Raw genomic sequence first — 21,219 nt, forward strand, 5'->3', positions numbered from 1 at the left:
TCCAAGATTTAAATAGGTTAGCGTTGTATCTGCTTATCCGTTCGGAGCATCTGAGATGAGTTTAGTTGAGTTTTGTTGCTCTGTCTCTAGTGTGTGTTGTGTACAATTGAATGCCTGCTGGTCTGTTACTTTTTAGCAATGGTTTTATCAGTTTATATTTCGAATTATGAGTTGGAATGGAATGTTTGATATCTATCGCCTCTCTTTTACTAATTTGGATGATTCGCATTTATATAGGCATGATTAAACTATGTCACTATCTAACAATCATGAAATAGCTGGTTTTATCTTCATCGTGCCCTGTTTTTGATTTAAGATAATAGTACACCGGTTGAAACAAAAACTTTCCAACAAATGAGATATTACGGACGCCATCACGAGTTGGTTGACCGTTGTGGGATATCCGTTATACAGATGATATCGGATATGTTCCTTGTGTCGTAACTGCAATGCCGTTCCGTTTTCGGGAATGCGACCTACCTAATTAGACTTTTTACCGGCTTTGTAATAACATGAGCAACACGACGGGTGCCACATGTGAAGCAGCACATGAAATCACCCCCAGTTTTTGGTTGGGTTAATGTTTTTGTTGTGCCTGTATTTGTGACATTTTGTTCCTGCATCTTTGTCAATATAATTGAATTTGATGCGTCTGTCATACAAGTGAGAGGTTTAACGCTTTACAACAAGGTCCAATCCACCATTTTTTTTCGCATGAAAATGCCAGTACCAAGTCAGGAACATGACTGTTGTTGTTTATTCGTTTGATGTGTTTTATCATCTGATTTTGCCATTTGATTGGGACTTTCCGTTTTGAGTTCAGTATTTTTGTGTGATTTAAACTTTATACATGTTCGTGACAGATGAAACAAACAGGTCATTATAACAGCTTTTGACTTATGAATCAATTAATGTACTCACTGATAAAATACTGGTTTGTCATATGTATATTTCTCCTCATGAGTTATATCTCGTATTTTCTTGTTTCCCCTGTATATCTCTATATTTTGTTGTATACCTACAAAACGCATATAAACTGATATCATAATGCAATTCATATGTTTATTGCCATGCACTTAATAGGTTAGCAATATCAACGAAAATAAACACATATATATACAATTAAACAATTATTTAAATCCAGTAATCCCGAGTCCCCAACCCTTAGTTCTTGTAATTTTTTAATGTACAAAAAATGCATGACCCCAATTCATTTCCTTGTGGTGGCATTGATGGTTCGAGTATAAAATCATCTTTTAAGCAGACAAATCATGATCAGTAATACTTCCAAATTTCAGATTCCTATTTTATTTACATTACATAGATATAAGAAGATGTGGTTTGTTTCATTATAATATGTAATGTTGTTTGGCTAACAGCAATCAATATTCATTCTGAAATTAACCTACATTTCAAAATGAAAAGTAACATTCATGATGACACGAGCTTCCACAATAAAATGCACAGGGAAATACTTGATAAAATCGTGTTTCATGATCCTAGCAAAAAAATGTAGTGTTGAATGCTTCTTTTAATACTTGTATAGGGTTGAAAAAGCATTGACCGTGCGCTAATATTTACAATGAATCACTGGTATTGCTTTGTTGTAGGTTGGCCAACGTAGATATAAGTATGTTGTCTTAGGGCCATTTTGTAAACAAATCACTGTGATTCACATAAAACAATATCTGAAACTGATACTATCAAGATGCTTGATTTCTTGATATACAACATATTAATTACGTTTGGAGGCCGTGTTTTACAACAAACTATCGACATTCTCATGGGAACCAATTGTGCCCCTCTTCTTGTCGACTTGTTCCGTTATTTTCTTATGAGGCTGAATTCAAACAGGAACTTCTTAGGAAGAAAGCAAAGAAGTTACCAATATCCTCTAACTTTACATTCCGCTATAAAGATGATGTTCTCTCACTAAATAATTCATAACTTGGTGATTATGTTGAACGCATCTATCACATGGAACTAAATATAAATCATACAACAGATACAGCATGTACAGTGTGGTCTGTCTCATATCTTGACTTACATATCAAAATGACAATGATGGTCGGTTGAAAATAAAACTTTACGATGAAAGAGATGATTTCAGCTTCCAAACTGTGAACTTTACATTTTTATGTAGAAACCATTCTAACAGCGCCTCCATACGGTGTATGTATCTACCCATTGATACGATATTCCTATCTCCTATCATGATTTCATTGATAGAGAGTTGCTTTACAAGAAGCTAGTAAACCAGATTTCCAAATGGTGAAGTTTGAATTATGTCTTCGTAAATTTTACGGACGCCATTACGAGTTGGTTGACCGTTATGAAATATCCGTTTCACAGATGATATCGGATATGTTACTTGTGTCGTATCTACACTCCCTTTACCTTTTCACGAATAAGTCATACCGTATTAGACTATTAACCAGATTTGTAATAACATGAGCACCACGACAAGTGGCACATGTGGAGCGTGATCTGCTTACCCTTCCGGAGCACCTGAGATCATCCCACGTTTTTTTGGTGGGGTTCGTTTTGCTTAGTCTTTAGTTTTCTATGTTGTGTCTTGTATACTATTATTTGTCTGTCTCTTTTTCTTTTTTAGCCATGGTGATGTCAGTTTATTTTCGATCTCTGCGTTGGTATGTTTCTCTGGTATGTTTCGCCCCTTTTTTGACATACCCCTGATTCATCCACTTTCTGCTCAGACACTGGTGACGGTTTACAAAGTCTCAGTAGTTGATGCATGCTACTAAGATGGAAATTCATAATTTCAAGATTAAAATCGTCTCGCTTGTCAATTCTAGTACTGAGATGACCGTATATATCAGTTTTGGGGTATAAGTATAAATAAGGCGACGAAAGTTTTGTATGTTGTTTTTTTAATTTCTAGTTCTGGGTGATACATTTGAATATTAATGGAACCCATTAAAAAAAGTTTGGATTGTAAATGAAAAGACAACCATAAGTATATCTGAATGTGAAATTAAATCTCTGAAAACAACTATCTGAACAAACAGAACTGTGTTCTACTTCACGGTGATATTTTACCTTTATAATGCATATGGTTAACTGCTCTTGTAATAAAAACACCTTTCGGAAACATCACTTCTATGCAGGCACTGGAACATCTCGAACGGAAGCTAATGTTAGGAACACGCGGTGGAATGTTTAGGTACTCTTGTCCCACAGCAAACATGCCAGCTTCATATTGTCGAAGGTTTGGAGTATAAAAAAGCTCTAGTCCAGAGGAATCTGTCATGTTTGGAATTCTATTTCGATTATTCCAATGAATCTGAAAAATTAACTTGAAATACTTTATCAATATTTTACACAGATACCTACAAATATTTGAATTTGAAAGCCAAGGATTTGGAATATGTGAAGAGCTGTATCTTCAAAAGTAAATAAATATAATTATAGCTTAGTCCACGAAAAGCAGTTTACAGTACAAGCAATATCATTTTTATCATATGTTTTAATATTATCAGTAGTATGAATGAGCGATTACTGAAGTCAATGTTTATCAAGTAAAGTTTTGTTTTACATTTAATTTGCTATTTCACTAAGCGAGTCACAATTTTTGGGATTATTTTTTTAAGTAAACATTTTAAAAGGTGTATTCAAAATGTCGTAACATCACTTATAAAACTTTGAGAGCAGATATTCTTTTTATACCTGTAAAGCTGCAGTTTGAAACCCAGATGATCCAATTTTAAATCCAGTAGCATTGTGGAAACAATCGCCATCACTTCCAACTGTCCAAGTCCCAATAATATTGACACATTGTCTGTGCGCTAACATTCCACATTCATATGGTTCTTCCGATGGTATAATTTGTCCTTCTACGAAACAAGGAAAGTTAAAGTTATTAAAACAAACAGGAGAGAAAGGAACAGCAAACCAGTTTTGACTTTAATGCATTGATCAATCAAGGTGCATAACTCCTGACAGCAATCAGTGTAAATTCTCAAAATCAGCCTTTAAGTCTAGTTTGGACTATTTTAAAACGAATTGGCCAAAAAGCTGATAAAATTATCACGATGAAAAGACATAACGTCCTTTTCCATCTAAAAAGGAAAATATGCTATACAGCAGAAGAAGTAAAACTCGTCACTATCGAAATTCTCATTGTTTTATTAGAAGGAAAACGACATAAAGTATGATTTTCTAAACAAGAAACATAGCTCTAGAACGGCAATATAGAAATCGTCAATATCTATTTTTTACTACGTTAATTTGCTAATTAAGTTTACCAAAGGACCATCCTGATTTTAATGTTTTACAAATATTAATCAATTGTATGTTTTGATTTCAGCTAAGTAACCCACGCTTTAGAGATCCATTAGTTATATCTTTTTCAAGTACCATTTGTTTGTCCTCTACAAAATCAACAAGGGGACAGTTGATACCTCACTAGAAAAATTTAAGTTATGGAGTCAGGTGCCTGTCCCAGGTCAGAGGTTTTGTAAGTGATGGCCTATGTTTCAACTGCAGATTTATTGTAAGTTTGAGACTGATGATGATGGCCGATCTTTGACTTTTTTGTAAGTCATAGTTTGACTTTTACAGATTCAGGACAGTTAAGAGTTTAAAATATAGTTAGGAAATCTTTACAAGACTTCTGGGTTATTTTGTTATTTTTTGGTATCTCATTGAAGTTTGAAATAAATGCTATTTTTTTCATATCAATCATACATGATTTCCCTATGTTCAAATATATATGAACAAATTCTTGATTATTTTAACAGGCACTTACCTTGTTCATTGCAGCCAAACAGGAGTATATGGTGTGTGATATCTTTATTATCGATGATCGGTTTTGTTCCCACAAGATGGAATGTGTCATTTCTAGGTAGTCTAAATAACATACAATAGTATGATGTATGTTTTGTTGGTATACTGGTTGCTGGAATCCGAATAGATGTTCGGAGAATGCCTTCAACAATAAAATATATAAGAGTAAATAAGACAGATTTTCTTTATATTTAGTTAAAACATGTATTAGAGATATTAGAATTCGCAATTAACCCATCAACGTTCACGTTCTAAGTCTGCCAGCTTCTCCACGAATCCCTTTCAAAGTTTATAGTAATTATCAGCGATAAATCATTTAAAGTACCAAGCTTCAGATGTACTTTTAAGTTAGGAACTGTAGTGCATGTGTGGACCAGAATCATAATAAATTCATAAAGAGTTCCGGTACAATCGCAAAGTTTCCGAACAATGTAAATATTTTTGATCTAGTCCTTTTTGTCCCATTGACATTTGAATGGAGGATAGAGCAAAACCAAAGTAGGAAGATATGAAACCTTTATTTGAGATGTTCATTGCTTTTGGTCGGTTTTTCTTTTCGTTCGACACTTGCTTTTTGTCCATTCCTTTCGGTCGGTTTTGCATTTTGTCTGATTATTTTGCTTTTAGTCCGACACTTTTTCTTTTGTCCGCGTCTTTCGGTCCGTTTGCTGTTTGTCCCACACTCTTGCTTTGTGTCTGTTGCTTTTTCCTACCAAATATGTTTTTTGTCCGACAACTGTTGCTTTTTGTTCGATCGCTGCTTTTCTTGTAGGTTCTATTTAAACCTCAATCTGCATGACATGTTTGAAATAAATACAAAACTTATTCCTCTTTATAAATGAAAGTTTTCTTCTCTGATAATACTTCGCCAAGTACTTAAAAGTTTGATTTGCATGTTCCTTAGTGTATCTTGTTTATAGATTGTATTCGGGGATTTGATTCATTCAAAAGTATGGCAATAGTTTCTAAAAAATGAAAACAGGGACCAAATGAAGTTTTTGACTTTCATCTCAAAAACTAAAGCAATAAGAGCAAAACCGAGATAGCTGAAAGTGTACTGTTTAACAGGTCTAGATCTACCAGTCAAGTAGTATTCAGACCAATAGGATAACAATTTTTGGGGTTTATAATACTGTCTACAAATAGTTGATTTGTAGTAATTTTTTCAATGTTGGTTTAATATTTATCATCTTTGATATTATTATAGAAAGAGAGAAAGTGTAAATGACAAAATTGTTCAGCAAAGGAAGATCTTCAAATACGTCAAGTGACTGAAACTGAAATCACGGTTAACGATATCAGGCTCTTGTTTTCTTGAAATAAGCTGTGAGTCATAAATATGGCAGTTGTTATCAAACAGTCCGTTCCTATGTATGTTGTCGTTTGTGTTTGTTGTAGTTAAGTGTTTCTGTTACGTGTTTTCCTCTCATAGTTGGTGTGTTTCCTCAGTTTTAGTTGTTTATTCGAATTTGTCTTTGCTTAACAAAATTGCAACTATTGAACAGCAGTTTCTTCTTTATTTATTCAATAGAAATATAGTTTTTTGTAATTAAAACGGATTCACTTATAGCGTTTTTGCATCGGAAATAAACACCTTTATCCTTGTAGTTAAATGTCTATAGTTGTTTAAATGATACGGGATATATTGTCGTATCGTTTATTTTATGATGGTATGATGCTAAAACCCTAACGGGAGGGATTATTCTTGATTCTAATATAACGAAGAGACTTCAATCAGTTTAATTGAAGTCTGGAACTGAAAGCTGACATATCTGCTGATGGAATTTTAATTCCCCGAGGGTAGCACAAATTCAGTAGTCAGCACTTCTGTGCTGTCATGAATTACATTGATATGGTCATTTTTATAAATTAACTGTTTACAAAGCTTTTGAATTTTTGAAATACTAAGGCTTTTCTATCTAAGGAATGTTTTACAGGTGTATTTGTCAAAACAATTTGGAATTTTGGTCATCAGTGCTCTTCAACTTCGTACTTTATTTGGCCTTTTTAACTCTTTTGGATTCGAGCGTCACTGATGAGTCTGGCGTAAACACAAAATTTAATCCTGGTATCTATGATGAGGTTATTTAATATCAGTATTGCTAAACAGTAAACATAAAAAAGAAGATGAGGTATGATTGCCAATGAGACAACTATCCATAAAAGACCAAAATGACACAGACATTAACAACTATAGGTCACCGTAATAGCTTTTTTGTTAATTATTGTCATTTTGCTTAGTTTCACCTGTTAGTATATATAAAGAGGAAAATATTTGTTTCGAATTGAACTTTACTGTGCATATTGCTGTGTGTTTCTTAATTCCGCATTTTAGAGATATCATAAAACATGCTGAACCCCTGCCGAATTATTTGCTTCTGTCCCAAGTACATCTGGCCTTTGTTAGTCTTATATGTTTATGTAATGTTGGTTCATTTTTATGTTTCAGAGTTAAGGTGGCGTTCCATTTGGTAACTAATAAACTTTATTGTTATATGGTCAACTGATGCACAGAAGAATTGTGTGTGCTCTGTGGTCGGTTATCGTCTTTTTGCGCATTTCCCGTTTCCATTTTAAATTTCATAGAAGATACCATGAACAAATCTTGAACGTTAGATGCTCGTTCCCTCTACAAAAGACTCATCAATGATCCTCGAAAGATTAAATGGCCAAATAAAGTACAAAGTTGAAGAGCATTGAAAACCTAACATTCCAAAAGGTTTTGTCAAATACAGCAAAACTATTCTGTTGGAGTTTTAAGATCAAAACTGAACAACAAACGCGAAGGTTTTGATTTTCCCTATTCTATCTGTTAATTTAAACGTCTTGTTATAATTATGGTATTTGCACACTTAGTACCTTTCTCATTTAATGATTCACAGTTGTCTCTGTTGCCATTACATTTTAGCCATTTATTCTGTTGTTGACACGTAGCTGATATCAATGGTTCACATATGCCTGTAATAGTACAATAATAGTAATAATGTTTAATAAAAATACTTTCTAATACTAGTATTCTAACATATATTTTATGAGACTTTCATATCAAAGAATGTATTTGATTAATCAGTGTATTAACGTTCATATTACGATGACTATTGTGATTTTTTTATATATATATTTAATCTTACGAATTCATCTAACAGAGAAGGCACTATTAAATTGTATTTCCATCCTTATGACAGAATCCAACAAAACAACCTACATCAGACGATATTTTGATGTTGATTTAATAGCAAATTCAAGTTGACTCAATTAATTGTCGCTTTATTATCATGTTGATACGTCGGTAAAATTTCAAATTTTTTTTTTTTTTTTGTCCTAATTTTCTTGAATTCTATATACGTTTATTTATTTGAAAAGAAATAAGGTTACAAAAGTACCTCACATAGAAAACCTGGTTTTATGGCTGGCTAAACCTCTCACTTGTATGTCAGTCCTATAGTGTTCATTCATAATATTGACAACAATGAGTGAACAAAATAAACAGACATAATAGGTATGTACGTTAAAAATTGGGTTACAGCAGCCAATATTGTATTATGATCGTTGGTTTTCTTGTTTTATAAATGGTTTTACACTAGTCTTTTTGTGCCCCTTTATAGCTTACTGTCCGGAGTGAGCCAAGGCTCTGACTTGAACCAAACTTTGCCCTATAATGATTTACTTTTATAAATGATGACTTGTTTGAAGAGTTGTCTCATTGTCACTCAAACCGCATCTTCAAAATTCGGCCTAATCTGTCACATTTTATAATACGACTAGATACAAAGCACGTCTCCAACTGATTCAGGCATTATGTTAAATTGCTGAAAACAATAAGGAATGAAATTTCCAAAAAAATCGCTAAGCTGACATTTCGTCGCAATAATAGTAAGCAACTTGTCCCGGCGTCTTATATTATACTTCAATCAATCGTTTCATAAACTAAAAATACTTCAACTGTTTTTTCAGCAGCTCAGAATCAATTATTGGAAGGGAACTGTAGCTATAATATTACAAATAGTGTATTTGTACTTTATATGACGTACATGATATTTTGTACCTATTTGTGGTCAATATTACGACTTAATATTAAGTCGCGGAACATTATTTCATACCGTCTATAATAAAGGGAACGACTCTTGAGTATCAATGACATATTTGCCATTGAACGTCAGGAAAACTACACTCAATTACTGTTTATCTCGATAAAGAAAACTGTGCAATACGGGCTTTATTTGGCCTAGGGTACACGTTGGTCCCTAGAACCGAACTGCGGAAAAAAACGTTTTGTCAAATATATAATAAATATACCATGTGATACAGTCATGTTCACATGAAATTATTATTATTTAGAGATAGCTGTAGGTGGAATTCTTAGACAACTTAAGTTTGTCCAATCTTACTTAAATATATCTTAATGTGTACATGTTTTATGTCTAGTAATCGACTTAAGTAACCTTGGTGTGATTATAATGATAATGATAAGTTTTCTAACCTTGGTGTGATTATAATGATAATGATAAGTTTTCTAACCTTGGTGTGATTATAATGATAAGTTTTCTAACCTTAATGTGATTACAATGATAAGTTTTCTAACCTTGGTGTGATTATAATGATAAGTTTTCTAACCTTGGTGTGATTATAATGATAATGATAAGTTTTCTAACCTTGGTGTGATTACAATGATAAGTTTTCTAACCTTGGTGTGATTACAATGATAAGTTTTCTAACCTTGGTGTGATTATAATGATAAGTTTTCTAACCTTGGTGTGATTATAATGATAAGTTTTCTAATATTGGTGCAATTATAATGATAAGTTTTCGAACCTGGATGTGAAATATTTCCTGTTCTCATTGGTTGTTGTCCAGGGGTCCAGATACAGTCCGGATCACCAAGCTCTTCTCCGTTACTTAATCCATCATTGTCAGAGTCCGTATTACAGAAATCAGAGGTCCATTTCTACAAAATATTATGACATTTTTTAAGAATCAATGAATAAAGTACAAATAGTTTGGTCTGCGGCAATGGGACAACTAAACAACACAAAAAAACTCATTTATTGTAGTCCTATATCGGTAAAATTTGATCGATCAAATAGCATACAGTTTATAAATAGAAGGAGTTGAGATAACTTAAAGACCTTTTTTATCAAGGCACGTAGATAGCATTTTTTTTTTATTAATTAGATGTGGTGCAACTCTCCATCGTCTTTTTAAATTATTACAGTAGTGTCTAAAAACAGATATATGTGCTTTTCACAGAACAGATTAACAATAATAAAATAGACTGATTTAATTCAGCTTAACTTACATAAGTTGTCCATTGTTTGTGTTCAATATGGTCAATTTGTTTTAATGTTTCCATAAGAACAGAACATTTTGATATTAATCCAAATAAGTATGCAGTGATGTCTTGAACGTTTCTTTGTTTCCCCTAACGTTTGCTAATCACAAGCATGTGCTATTGAAGTACGGCGTCCAGCAATAACCAACAACAAAAAAGGCAGTACAAGATCTCAAAGGAGTAGGTTCAGTAAGACCCCTTTTTGGCCCCAAAATATAGCAGTTTTACAAAATTGTTAAAATGTAAACCTTTAGTTATTTATTGGACAGTAGAATGCTTCTGCTACATAAATATGGGCTGATTTTGACAATACAATGCACATATATCCGGTAAGCACCGTTAAGTCATGCTAAATTACTGAAATCCTCATAATTCTAGCATTTTAGTTATATTTTAGACGGTTTTCGTGTAAAACGAAAGTGGCCGCATTCGTGTTCATCCTTAATATTGAAATGTAAGTTGTATTTTATGATAATACATAACATATATAAAGGTTGAGGATGAACACGGATGCGGCCACTTTCATTTTTACTTAAAACCATCTGAAAAGTGACATTTTTCGGCATATTAGGTAGATTTTTCATATTTGTCTGAATGACCTTGAATCGGATCGTTTTTAATTACTAAATCTGTTAAAATCTTTCACATAAACTAATTAATTAAAATAAAATAGACACTTCAGTGTTTAAAAAGTGGTCAAAATCTTTCTTCAGATGAACCTGAAATTTGAGGCCAAAATCGGTCCTTACCGGACCTACCCCTTTATTTGGATTAGTCTGATATTGACCATTTTATAAAAGTCAATATTAAAACCATTGTGTAATCTATTAAATGTCTAAGTGTCAATTTAAATAAGCTTTTGATAAAGAATCAAGCAATCAACATTTTTTGTGTACCCTTATCAGATATATATGTGTTTCATCAATTATTATAACTCGACCACGTTTTTGTGGTCAAAGGATTTTGGTATAGAAGTTGGTCCCTGATTCTCAGTTTCTCCGTACTAGGAATATGTGACTCCTCCCCACAAGAGATTTAAAGACGCAGCAAAGTTTGATCGGATTTGGAACTGTAAATCCAATGTTTTGTGAAAGGTGAGTGCCATGATCGCCTGCTTTACCTTTCAAAATCTCTGTGGGGGCCCATAGTAGTTTGATACAAGGGAAAAATAATCCGTAGGGTAGGAGTGGATTTTATTTCTATTTGAATTGATAAATGAACAGTTTGATAAGTTTTTACTTTCATATTTCATGGTATATTATAAGGCCTCATGTTTATATTATTTGTGGATTGAGAATATATAGTAAGATTAAAAATTTCAAATCACATTGTAATAACTCGTGATATATGTCAACTATGATATTAAATAATCTGAATATTTATCATTTCTAATGATCATGTAAATCATCCAACCATATATATTTGTTGCAGGCATTTTCTAAATTTAGGCATTTTTTAAATGACTGAATTTTTAGGCATTTTCTAAAATGCCTAAAGTTGACAGGCATTTTATAAAATGCCAAAAAAACTGGTCATTTTGTCAAATGCCTGAAATTTTTAATGAAAATTTCACAAATTGTCTGCTCTGTTTCAGGAAAATTGTGTAAATATGAAATACATGAAATAGATGATAGAAATATATTGCAAAGCTACAAAAAAGGGTTGTGTAAAATGAATTTAATATTATTCTTTTAAAATGTTGCCTGTATGTTACGTTTTTATGTTTTACTAGTGTTTATGTCTATAATTAGAAACTTCATAGAGCAACAACTTTGAGAAAGTGTCGAAAGAGGAAATAAAGATATGCTGGTTATCTGGATGAGAGTAAAAAGTGGAATATAGGGTTGAAATTTGTTCAGTTTGAAAAAAACAACAGTAATCATTCTGGTATAACCATACAAAGCAATGTTTGGCTGTGATTCTAAGATAGGACTATCGTCATCATCATGATCACCACCTCAAGTGATTCTTGTGTCTTTACAGACTGAGGAAGATCTGATTCAGCATTTTCAAAGCCCTGATAAGCCGGATGAGATAAGCAATGACAAACCAAATGAGTTAAGCTCTGATTAGCCAAATGAGCATGACGAGGTAGGATAGATTAATGCAGCATTAAATCTACCCGAAACTCAGGAAACATAACTATATGTTCATGGGTGTGCCGTGTGTGAAAATCCATGTTTTTTGAATGTCCAGTGTTCGACTTGTGCATAGTACATACATGAGCTGTGTTCAAAAGGAAATATGTGTGATACTATTACTTGTCACTTGTGTTCAAGTGAAGAGGCTATCAGAAATAAAAGAAAGCATGCATTAGACTCAATAACAAGACAAGCTGTCAGGATGAGAAATCTATCGGAAAGAGTTTTGACAGAGGTAGATGTTGGAGCGAATGCATTAGTTGCAATTCTCCATGTGGATCGAGGGAAAGGAGACCCGCGTAACCTTGTGGCTGTTGTTACTGGAAAGGAAGAGTATGGTTATTAACTGGGAATTAAAGATGGAATACTACGTGGACTTTACGCCATTGCTATTAAATCTGTAAATCATAATGAAATATCCTTTAGAAAAGCTGTCAGTAAAGTTTCTTTGTGTGATGGTCAGGGTTAAACAAAATGTGGCTGTTGTGCTAGTGGTAAGACTAGATGTAACTCTAAACGTTGTCTTTGCAAAAAGTCAATTTTGTGTACATTCCATTCAGTTTTAGTCTTTTAGGCATTTAGTAAAATGCCTTACAATTTTTTCAGGCATTTTTAGAAAATTTAGAAAATGCCTGTAACATATTCATAGATTGATATGGAATTCCTATGTTTTTTTGTCAAAAAGTCATGATAATGCGTCATACATTTTTACAATTTTGAGAGACATGAAAATCAGAAATTTCATTTTACCATACACTTGAAATTTAGATTGAAGTGTATCCTGTCTCCCCATCCAACCGAGAGAAGACAAGTTACACCATCAGACTCAAAACTGCAATACTAAAACATGTTCACTTGTGTTTATATTAGTTTTTTGATTGAGTTATGTTATTTCAATTGATATTTTATAGTGTGTCTTTCTATGTTGTAATGTTATACTATTGTTTCAGATTAGAGTGAAAGTTTGATACCATGAAAATGGTTAAGCCCGCCGCGATTATTTGCACCTGTCTGAAGTCACGAATCTGATGTGCAATAGTTGTCGTTTGTTGATCATAGTGTGGTTCGTAAGTGTTTCTCGTTTCTCGATATATAGATTATACCGTTGGTTTTCCCGTTGGAATAGTTTTACACTAGTAATTTTTGGCTCTTTGTGGCTTGCTGTTCGATTCAATTCAAGACTCCATGTTGATGACCGTACATTAAACTATAATAGCTTATTTTTATAAATTGTGACTTGGATGCACAGGCACTTTTCTCAGAATTTTTTCCCCCTATATACCTTAATATAACATTAAGGTATATAGGGGAAAGAAATTCTGAGACAAGTGCCTGTGCTTGGATGGAGAGTTGTCTCATTGACACTTATGCCTCATCTTCTTATATCTATATATGGAAAAAAACCTGCAAGGAATTATGAATCTAGATTGATATTGTGTGTTTACGTCAACATGACATCTACCAGAACACAAGTTCAATATTCCACTGCAATACTATCATCTATAACTCGCGCTTAAAACCCAAAGAGGTACAAATGTACCGGTGGTAGTCTTTAGCGTGAAATAACATAAAGCTTGGTAAATATGGTAAAATAAATTAGTTGCACTTACAAATAGATAAAGGTAAGATCTATTCACAGGGGCTTGTTTAGTGGGTCAGACGAGGTTTTACTGCCAATGGCGATCGCTATCCTATATATATAAAAAAACACCATATAGGATAGCGATCGCCATTGACAGTAAAACCTCGTCTGACCCACTGAACAAGCCCCTGTGATCTATTCGAGACAGCACGTGCGAGAACACATAGAAAATCTTATCTTTAAATAATTATGTAAAACTAGCTGAGAGTATGATACCTTTACTATATAAATGTTATGTAAATCATAATAAAACACCACAGGAAACTATCAAAACCTAAAAATATTCAACTATCTGTAATTAATAAGAATTAACTTAAAAGCTGGTAGGTATCATTTATGATTTTTTAGACAAACTTGATGGAACTTGGTAGATTTAAAGGATGAAACGCGTGGAAGTTTAGACATTTTAATGTGTTAATTGTTATCTATCATCTTTATTCTTTTACACTGTAACTCAAAATTAGCATCTGTCATGACGTTCGTATGTGATATTTTCCAGTTTTATGTATTTTAAGAAATCGACGTATTGTATGTTTTTGCTGCATTAAGATTTCATTTTCATTTTCACGTGCATTTTATAATCTTTGATACACCCAAGAAGCATTTCATCTCTTTATGAAAACATTTAAGTATACTGAACAGAATATATCCTTGTATCCACCTCATAGACATACATGACCTATTGGTGGCCTTCGGCTGTTTTCGGCTCTTTGGTCGGGGTCTTGTCTCTTGGAAATATTCCCTATTGCCATTCTCAATTTTATATTCGAACTTCGACTCTTTATGACGCCAGGCATCTATAATCAATTGATATTAAATGTGAAATGTGGATGAAAGAAGGAACAAATGAATTATGGTCAAATGATGCAGTGATTCTAAACCATATGTTGCATATGTGAGGATTGCCATGTTCAGGTGTAGCAAGAAATTGTTTTTAATGGGTTTTTTCGGGAGTGGAGAACTTGCAAATAATAATGTACCTTGTCACCAGAGTGACCAGACTCTCGTTATGTATGATACACCTGGAACGTCAAATATCATGATCAGTTAGAGTGTATCGTTAATAAATAAAATCCTTTTCGTAAAAAATAATTTCAGCAAAAAATAACGTTACATATATTCCGTCTTCCCAGGTGAAAATACAATTACTATCTTAGGGTCTGTATAGTTTATACAGAATAGAAAATAATGCAAATAATGGACAAAAAACGAAATAGACTAAAAAATCAGAAATAAGAATAATGCGGAAAAAGGACAAAAATAGCGAATGATAGACCAAATATACAGCATAGAGAAAAATTGCTTCAATGAAGACACATCTGATCTCCCTTCCAGACTATCCTTTCTTGTTCGTTTAACCTCAACGGCTAATAAACACCAGTTGGGTTGTAAATTATGGTCTCTACCCATAGCAACGTATTATTCGAATAGTTCTGTATTTTTCGCTACAGTCACACACATGACACACGTCGACTCATCAATGATATAAGCAAGTAAAGACGACGAAAGTGTGTGTGTGGTGGGGGTGTAAAAGTGTGGGAAAGGGGGGGGGGGGGGGGGTAACGACCTTGACTACCCATAATCGAGGGAGTTGGGCATATATATTTGAATAAAACAAAAAATTACTCTATAGTATCAATATATATATATATATATACAACTCGTCTAAACATCAACCCAACAATGTTAGATCTGTAAATTTGCTTTATATATATTATATATATATATATAACGTTTAAGAATTTAAAGACAATTATGTCAAAAGAGAAAGCTAACACAGCTATATTGTTTACAGTTTATCTATTACTTTAACAACTTAAAAATAACTTCGAATTAAATCATAATACATCAAGAAAATGTATTTGTTTCTAAACCTTGTTTATACAACTGTTATATAACAGTGTTCGATGGGTTGTATGTATCATAACCTTGGTAAACATGGTAACATGAACTAGAAAGTCATGAATTATACATTTTCCAGTTAAATTCTATGACTGTAAAACGTATTTTGCAGATAAACTGCTTCTTTTTTATTTACATTATAGATAACGTTTGGCACGGCTGTGATAAATTAATAGTATCCGATGTCATTTAGTGTAAGATAGGTTATTTCAAAACGTTTTAAGTTTTATGGTTTACTGTTTGTGTCATTCTGCCTTCTTGATGTAGAGCAATTGTTAATGAAAACGTTGGCGTTAATAACTCTTCAGTAAATTGTCAATTTCTGTTAAAGCCAAACAACATTATGTAATCCAGAAATGTCAGAGTTGTTTAAAACTATGTGAAGAGGGTTTAGATTTTTTTATTTCTCTTAGTTGAATGAAAATTATTATTTCTTTGCTGGTCTGGTACGTTTTTCTATGGGATTCAAAAAGTTTATGTTTCTAATACCCTTTCGAACGATGCTGTGTAACACTGTTCTATTTACGTCAAATCTTGTGTTTAGTCGTCATACATGCACATATTCGGTCTTTATTATCGGATTTTGAAAAAACAAATCCTTTTTAATTGCAAGTAATTATGATAATTATGAGAAGAGAAACTTTAAAAATTGGTACTTTTTAAATGTTCTCTTTCATAATAAAAAAATTATGTTGTGTTGATCATGTTGAAGGCAGATTTTTTACAGCGTCTTTATTAAAGTTATGGGAGGACCATTATATTTTCTTAAAGGCCATGAGTCGGTTTCACAAAAAAAAACTTACGACTAAGATTGATCGTAAGTATGCTGAATTGTTGAAGACTTATGAGCAATCTAAGTCGTAAGTTTCTTTGTGAAACCGACTCCATAACGTTTTGAAAATAGTACCCTCACTTAGTAAGAACTGAAAATAAATATCTTTACCCAAGACCAGATGAAAACGAATATTGTGCAAAACAAAATGAAGAAAATACTTGTGTAGAAAAAATAAGAGTGCGCAGCAACATATAACACTGAGATAAAATGGTGTACGTCTATTGTCGAAGATGACATTAATAATTATGTTATCTTCTAGATGTCTGATCTTATAAATATGCGTTGTTGGTGGTTCTCTTAAGATGTAAAAAACCACAGATCAAACTCACATCAAGCATGTATTACTGGAGAAATTCAAATGTACAAAAATGTTATGAAAGTGTATAAGCTGGCTTTTGTTGCTTTTTTTGTAAATAAATAAGAAAACTACTCATCATGCTCATGTTAAGATTATGCAATTTAATAATTTCTTGATATCATCTTGTCGAATACAAGTTTGCATAGACATATGTTACATGAATATTTGTGTTATACATTAAAATTGGTAATGACGTTCGTGTCTGTGCACTGAAAGCTCTAGACCTTTTTAAACAATATCATGCCACACTGAAAGCCAACGTGTCTACCCTTTAATATACTTGTAGTCGTTTATTGAAGAATAAAAATCAGGAATCTAATATTTACAACACATTGGCAGTTACACTTGTTCTAAGTTTTGAATTGCCATTTGTATAGACAATATTAAAATGTCACATTAATAATTTATATTTAAATTCGTTATGCATAAAACATTATGTTGAATGAACTAATTCAGAAATTGGTTTCTCCTACAGGACATAAAAAAATGACAAGTTCATGCGTAATGTACTACAACATCGAAACTGAGCTGACAAGGACAAGGATACTGAAACTGAACTGACAATGACACTGAAGCTTGTATGGACATTGAAGCTAAGCTTACAAGGACAAGGATACTGTAACTGAACTGACAATGACACTGAAGCTTGTATGGACATTGAAGCTACGCTTACAAGAACAAGGATACTGTAACTGAAATGACAATGACACTGAAGCTTGTATTGAAATTGAAGCAAAGCTTATCGTGAAGGACAAAGATAATGAAACTGAACTGACAATGACACTGAAGCTTGTATGGACATTGAAGCTAGGCTTACAAGGACAAAGATAATGAAACTGAACTGACAATGACACTGAAGCTTGTATGGACATTGAAGCTAGGCTTACAAGGACAAAGATAATGAAACTGAACTGACAATGACACTGAAGCTTGTATGAACATTGAAGCTAAGCTTACAAGGACAAAGATAATGAAACTGAACTGACAATGACACTGACGCTTATATGGACATTGAAACTGAGCTTACGAGGACACTGAATTTAAACTGAACTTGTGAGGATACGGACACTGAGCTCACAAGGACACTGAATCTGAGCGAACAATTACACTAAATTTGATCAACTTAATTCATGACTCGGAAAGTGGTTCAATTTCTTAAATGTTTCATTTTGTTTTTGATTTAATGATATTTTATATTAAGTCCTCTCCTCACATGTATACATTACACATAAAAATTATATGACTACAGCAAACACATAAATTGATATATATAGCTTCAGTTTGAAAAAAATATTAATGACACTTTTGTAGACTATATATACACGTATATCTATTTCAACATTAACTTCAATGAGAATGTCATCTAAAATTTAATTCATCTGTAGGAAATGAAATTTAAAATACTTACCATTCCAGCTCTCTTAAAATCGACACCAAAAGGATTTCTGTCTCCTCCGCCATCAGCACCAATATGTCCGAGGCCTTCCCATAGACCGGAAGTACATGGATTAGGAGCATTATTCCCATTTGGAATTAAATTTTGAAAATTTTGAAAACTGTTACAATATGTTATTTTTAAAACAACTATTATGAGTATTCGGTCCTGAAATTAAAGTAAAAACTGTTACAATATGTTATTTTTAAAACAACTATTATGAGTATTCGGTCCTGAAATTAAAGTAATATTAAACAGTCATGTTGGTTTTAAAATACAGAATTAACTGTACATAGTTACTTTTGATATAGTGTTTCTAAACAAAACAATGAACAATTCTCCAAATATGATAATATATAATTAATAATTTTACTTCTTGTGCTTGTTCTTCCATTTTTAATTTTTTGTCAGGCAGTTTTACTTTTTCCTCGAAAACCTTTTCTATAGACTAGAATTTTGATTTATCCCCATCACATTCTGAGGCTGAAAACTACAGGTTGGCTTTAAAGTTCTTATTTTATTGTTTAACACGGTGGTTTTCTCTTTTTTTGCTACCCCAGTGCTTTTATAACTTTACTATACAGATCTATACAGCATAGCTTTTGTTCATTGTTGAAGACCGTATAGTACCATGCAGTTTTTTGCATCATTGTCTTTTTACCTATCATTTGGCAATATATATCCATGTGTTTTTATATTCAGTACACTATTATATACAAGGGAATTTATATACCCTATTTTGTATCAGTACACCGACTTGCTGAGTCGAATTGTTTTTAAGCTTCCCATCTAAAGAATATATATGTAGCAGCTTGCAGGAAGCCGAACATGCTATTCTAGTTCTGGTCATCTAGTCAATGCTCATTCTTTGAAATGCTTCGTAATTGGCGGAAAACCGAAGAAACTTGAAATTGTTTGGTTTGAAGTATTTCAATGGGTATCGAACCATAAAGGCGTTGACTATCCATGAAGCCATTGAGCCTGATGATGCTTGAATGAGTTTTTCAAAGTTTAGAATACATCTGCAGCTGGTTGTTAGAGGTTTGATGTTTTTTGGTGGATGTTCACGTGATTGCGAACGTTTGCATGCGTGTTCTTGAGAAAGCATACAGATGTGATGTCATTTGTTTTCCTCTTCAAATAATTGAGAATTAGAAACATAAAAATTAATTAAAAGTTTTAAACTTTAAAATCCAATGCGAATGAAAATCTTAACTGTTTGCTTTAAACTTATTAGAAATGGAATCTGTTATTTATTAATTATTCCGTATATTTTTTGAAATACACGCTGACATCAATGTCATGTCTGTCATCATGGTCATACAGTCAACATATATTTTTATCAAACATAATTTAATAAAAGAAATAATTTAAAAAAAAAGAGCTTATGACACTTTGTATTTATACCTTAATCAACCAAACAAAACTCACGACAGAAAAGATTAGATTAAAAGTACTATATACAATTATGATAAAGAAAAAAAAAGTGTATTATTTGACAAAATAATCTTAAAATATAAGGAAATTTATAATATTCTTTAGTAATTGCTTACCATCATATTTCTCATCATTCCAAAAGATTATAACAACAACGTGCCCACTGTTCTAGCAGAATTTACGTAATACTCCGGCGCAACAGTTTATCATCAAAATTTCTTATTTAGCCACTATCGCAATCATCTCATATGTTATTGACGGTTCGTAAATATTAACAAATAAATCATTTGTCAGTCTGTGACGTTTCTTATGGCTTTTCTACACAAATTGAATTTTCTCTCTTGTGGAAAAAATCTTATTATATCAAATTGATGTCTTTCTGCAAGATTTGAAGCAATCCAATCAAAGCAGAATTAAAATTACAATTTCAATTTTAAGAACAATTTCATATTAAAGTTTCAATGTGAATTTGATACGAGTGCAAGTCTCTGCAAATTGACATGAATACGGTTGGTTTTTAGATTAACAATGTTTGAAAGAAAGAATAATTGTTAAGCTAGTCTAAATTCATTTTGGTTTTTGTAATAAATGCATTGTATACACAAATAAACCCTATTCTGGATTCCGCTAAGCTTCCTGAGAGGAGAGGAGTTCAGAAAGGATTTTATTTAATTATTAGGATTTTTCTAATTGCAATATTCGAGCACAGATATATCAAAGCTCAATTTTTTCAATGCCATATCGATTTCTACGCTGTTTGACTTGAATTCTGCTAATTAAAGTGACTTTTGCTAAAAGAATAATCTTTTAAAATCCCCCATTTTGCACGATCAGTTGTACTCAGTGTTAAAGTATTACAGAGTTTCTGATTTTCAAAAAAGAAGTCAATAGACACCCCTCTTCTCTGCAACTCACTATTTTAAACCCAGGAACATTAAAATTAATACTATCGACAATCACATACTTAATGGAAGAAAAAATTAAAATGAAAGTTTTCAGTCCAAAAAACAGTAGTTCCACCTAAACTCGATTTCACCATTATACACCAAACATTAGCCTAATATTCTAGTATATAAAGGCAGTTTTACTATGATATGTGTTTAAACCTTCCGTTATTCCTTTATTCGATTTTTTTAAGGAGTAAGGGTGTGTCGGGGCCTGGAACCTCATCAGGGTTTGTTTTCTGAGTTCTGTTTAATTCTGTTTACTCTTTTTGTATGTGTGTGTTGTTTTTTGTTGCAGGTGTGTTTGTATTAGCGGGGATGAGGTAGTTGTAACTAATAATTTTATTTACATTTAATGATGCTGAAGAAATTTGATGGGGCATCGGTGGT

General features: G+C 32.5%; 1 protein-coding gene across 1 annotated transcript in view; it reads right to left on the reverse strand.

The window, feature by feature from the left end:
* LOC139512301 (tyramine beta-hydroxylase-like) overlaps window positions 1–20,375 on the reverse strand; it is a 47,167-nt gene extending 26,792 nt beyond the window's left edge. The window contains exons 1-8 of the mRNA XM_071299803.1: window positions 20,002–20,375; window positions 18,422–18,616; window positions 9,619–9,751; window positions 7,666–7,764; window positions 4,769–4,948; window positions 3,688–3,854; window positions 3,061–3,304; window positions 922–1,018 (exon numbers count right to left, since the gene is read on the reverse strand). Coding sequence (XP_071155904.1) covers window positions 922–1,018; window positions 3,061–3,304; window positions 3,688–3,854; window positions 4,769–4,948; window positions 7,666–7,764; window positions 9,619–9,751; window positions 18,422–18,616; window positions 20,002–20,019 — 1,133 coding nt within the window. The 5' untranslated portion in view covers window positions 20,020–20,375. The remainder of the gene's footprint in view (window positions 1–921; window positions 1,019–3,060; window positions 3,305–3,687; window positions 3,855–4,768; window positions 4,949–7,665; window positions 7,765–9,618; window positions 9,752–18,421; window positions 18,617–20,001) is intronic.
* Window positions 20,376–21,219: the final 844 nt, after the last annotated feature.

Source organism: Mytilus edulis, chromosome 2 (assembly GCF_963676685.1).
Source record: "Mytilus edulis chromosome 2, xbMytEdul2.2, whole genome shotgun sequence".
Lineage (NCBI taxonomy): Eukaryota > Metazoa > Mollusca > Bivalvia > Mytilida > Mytilidae > Mytilus > Mytilus edulis.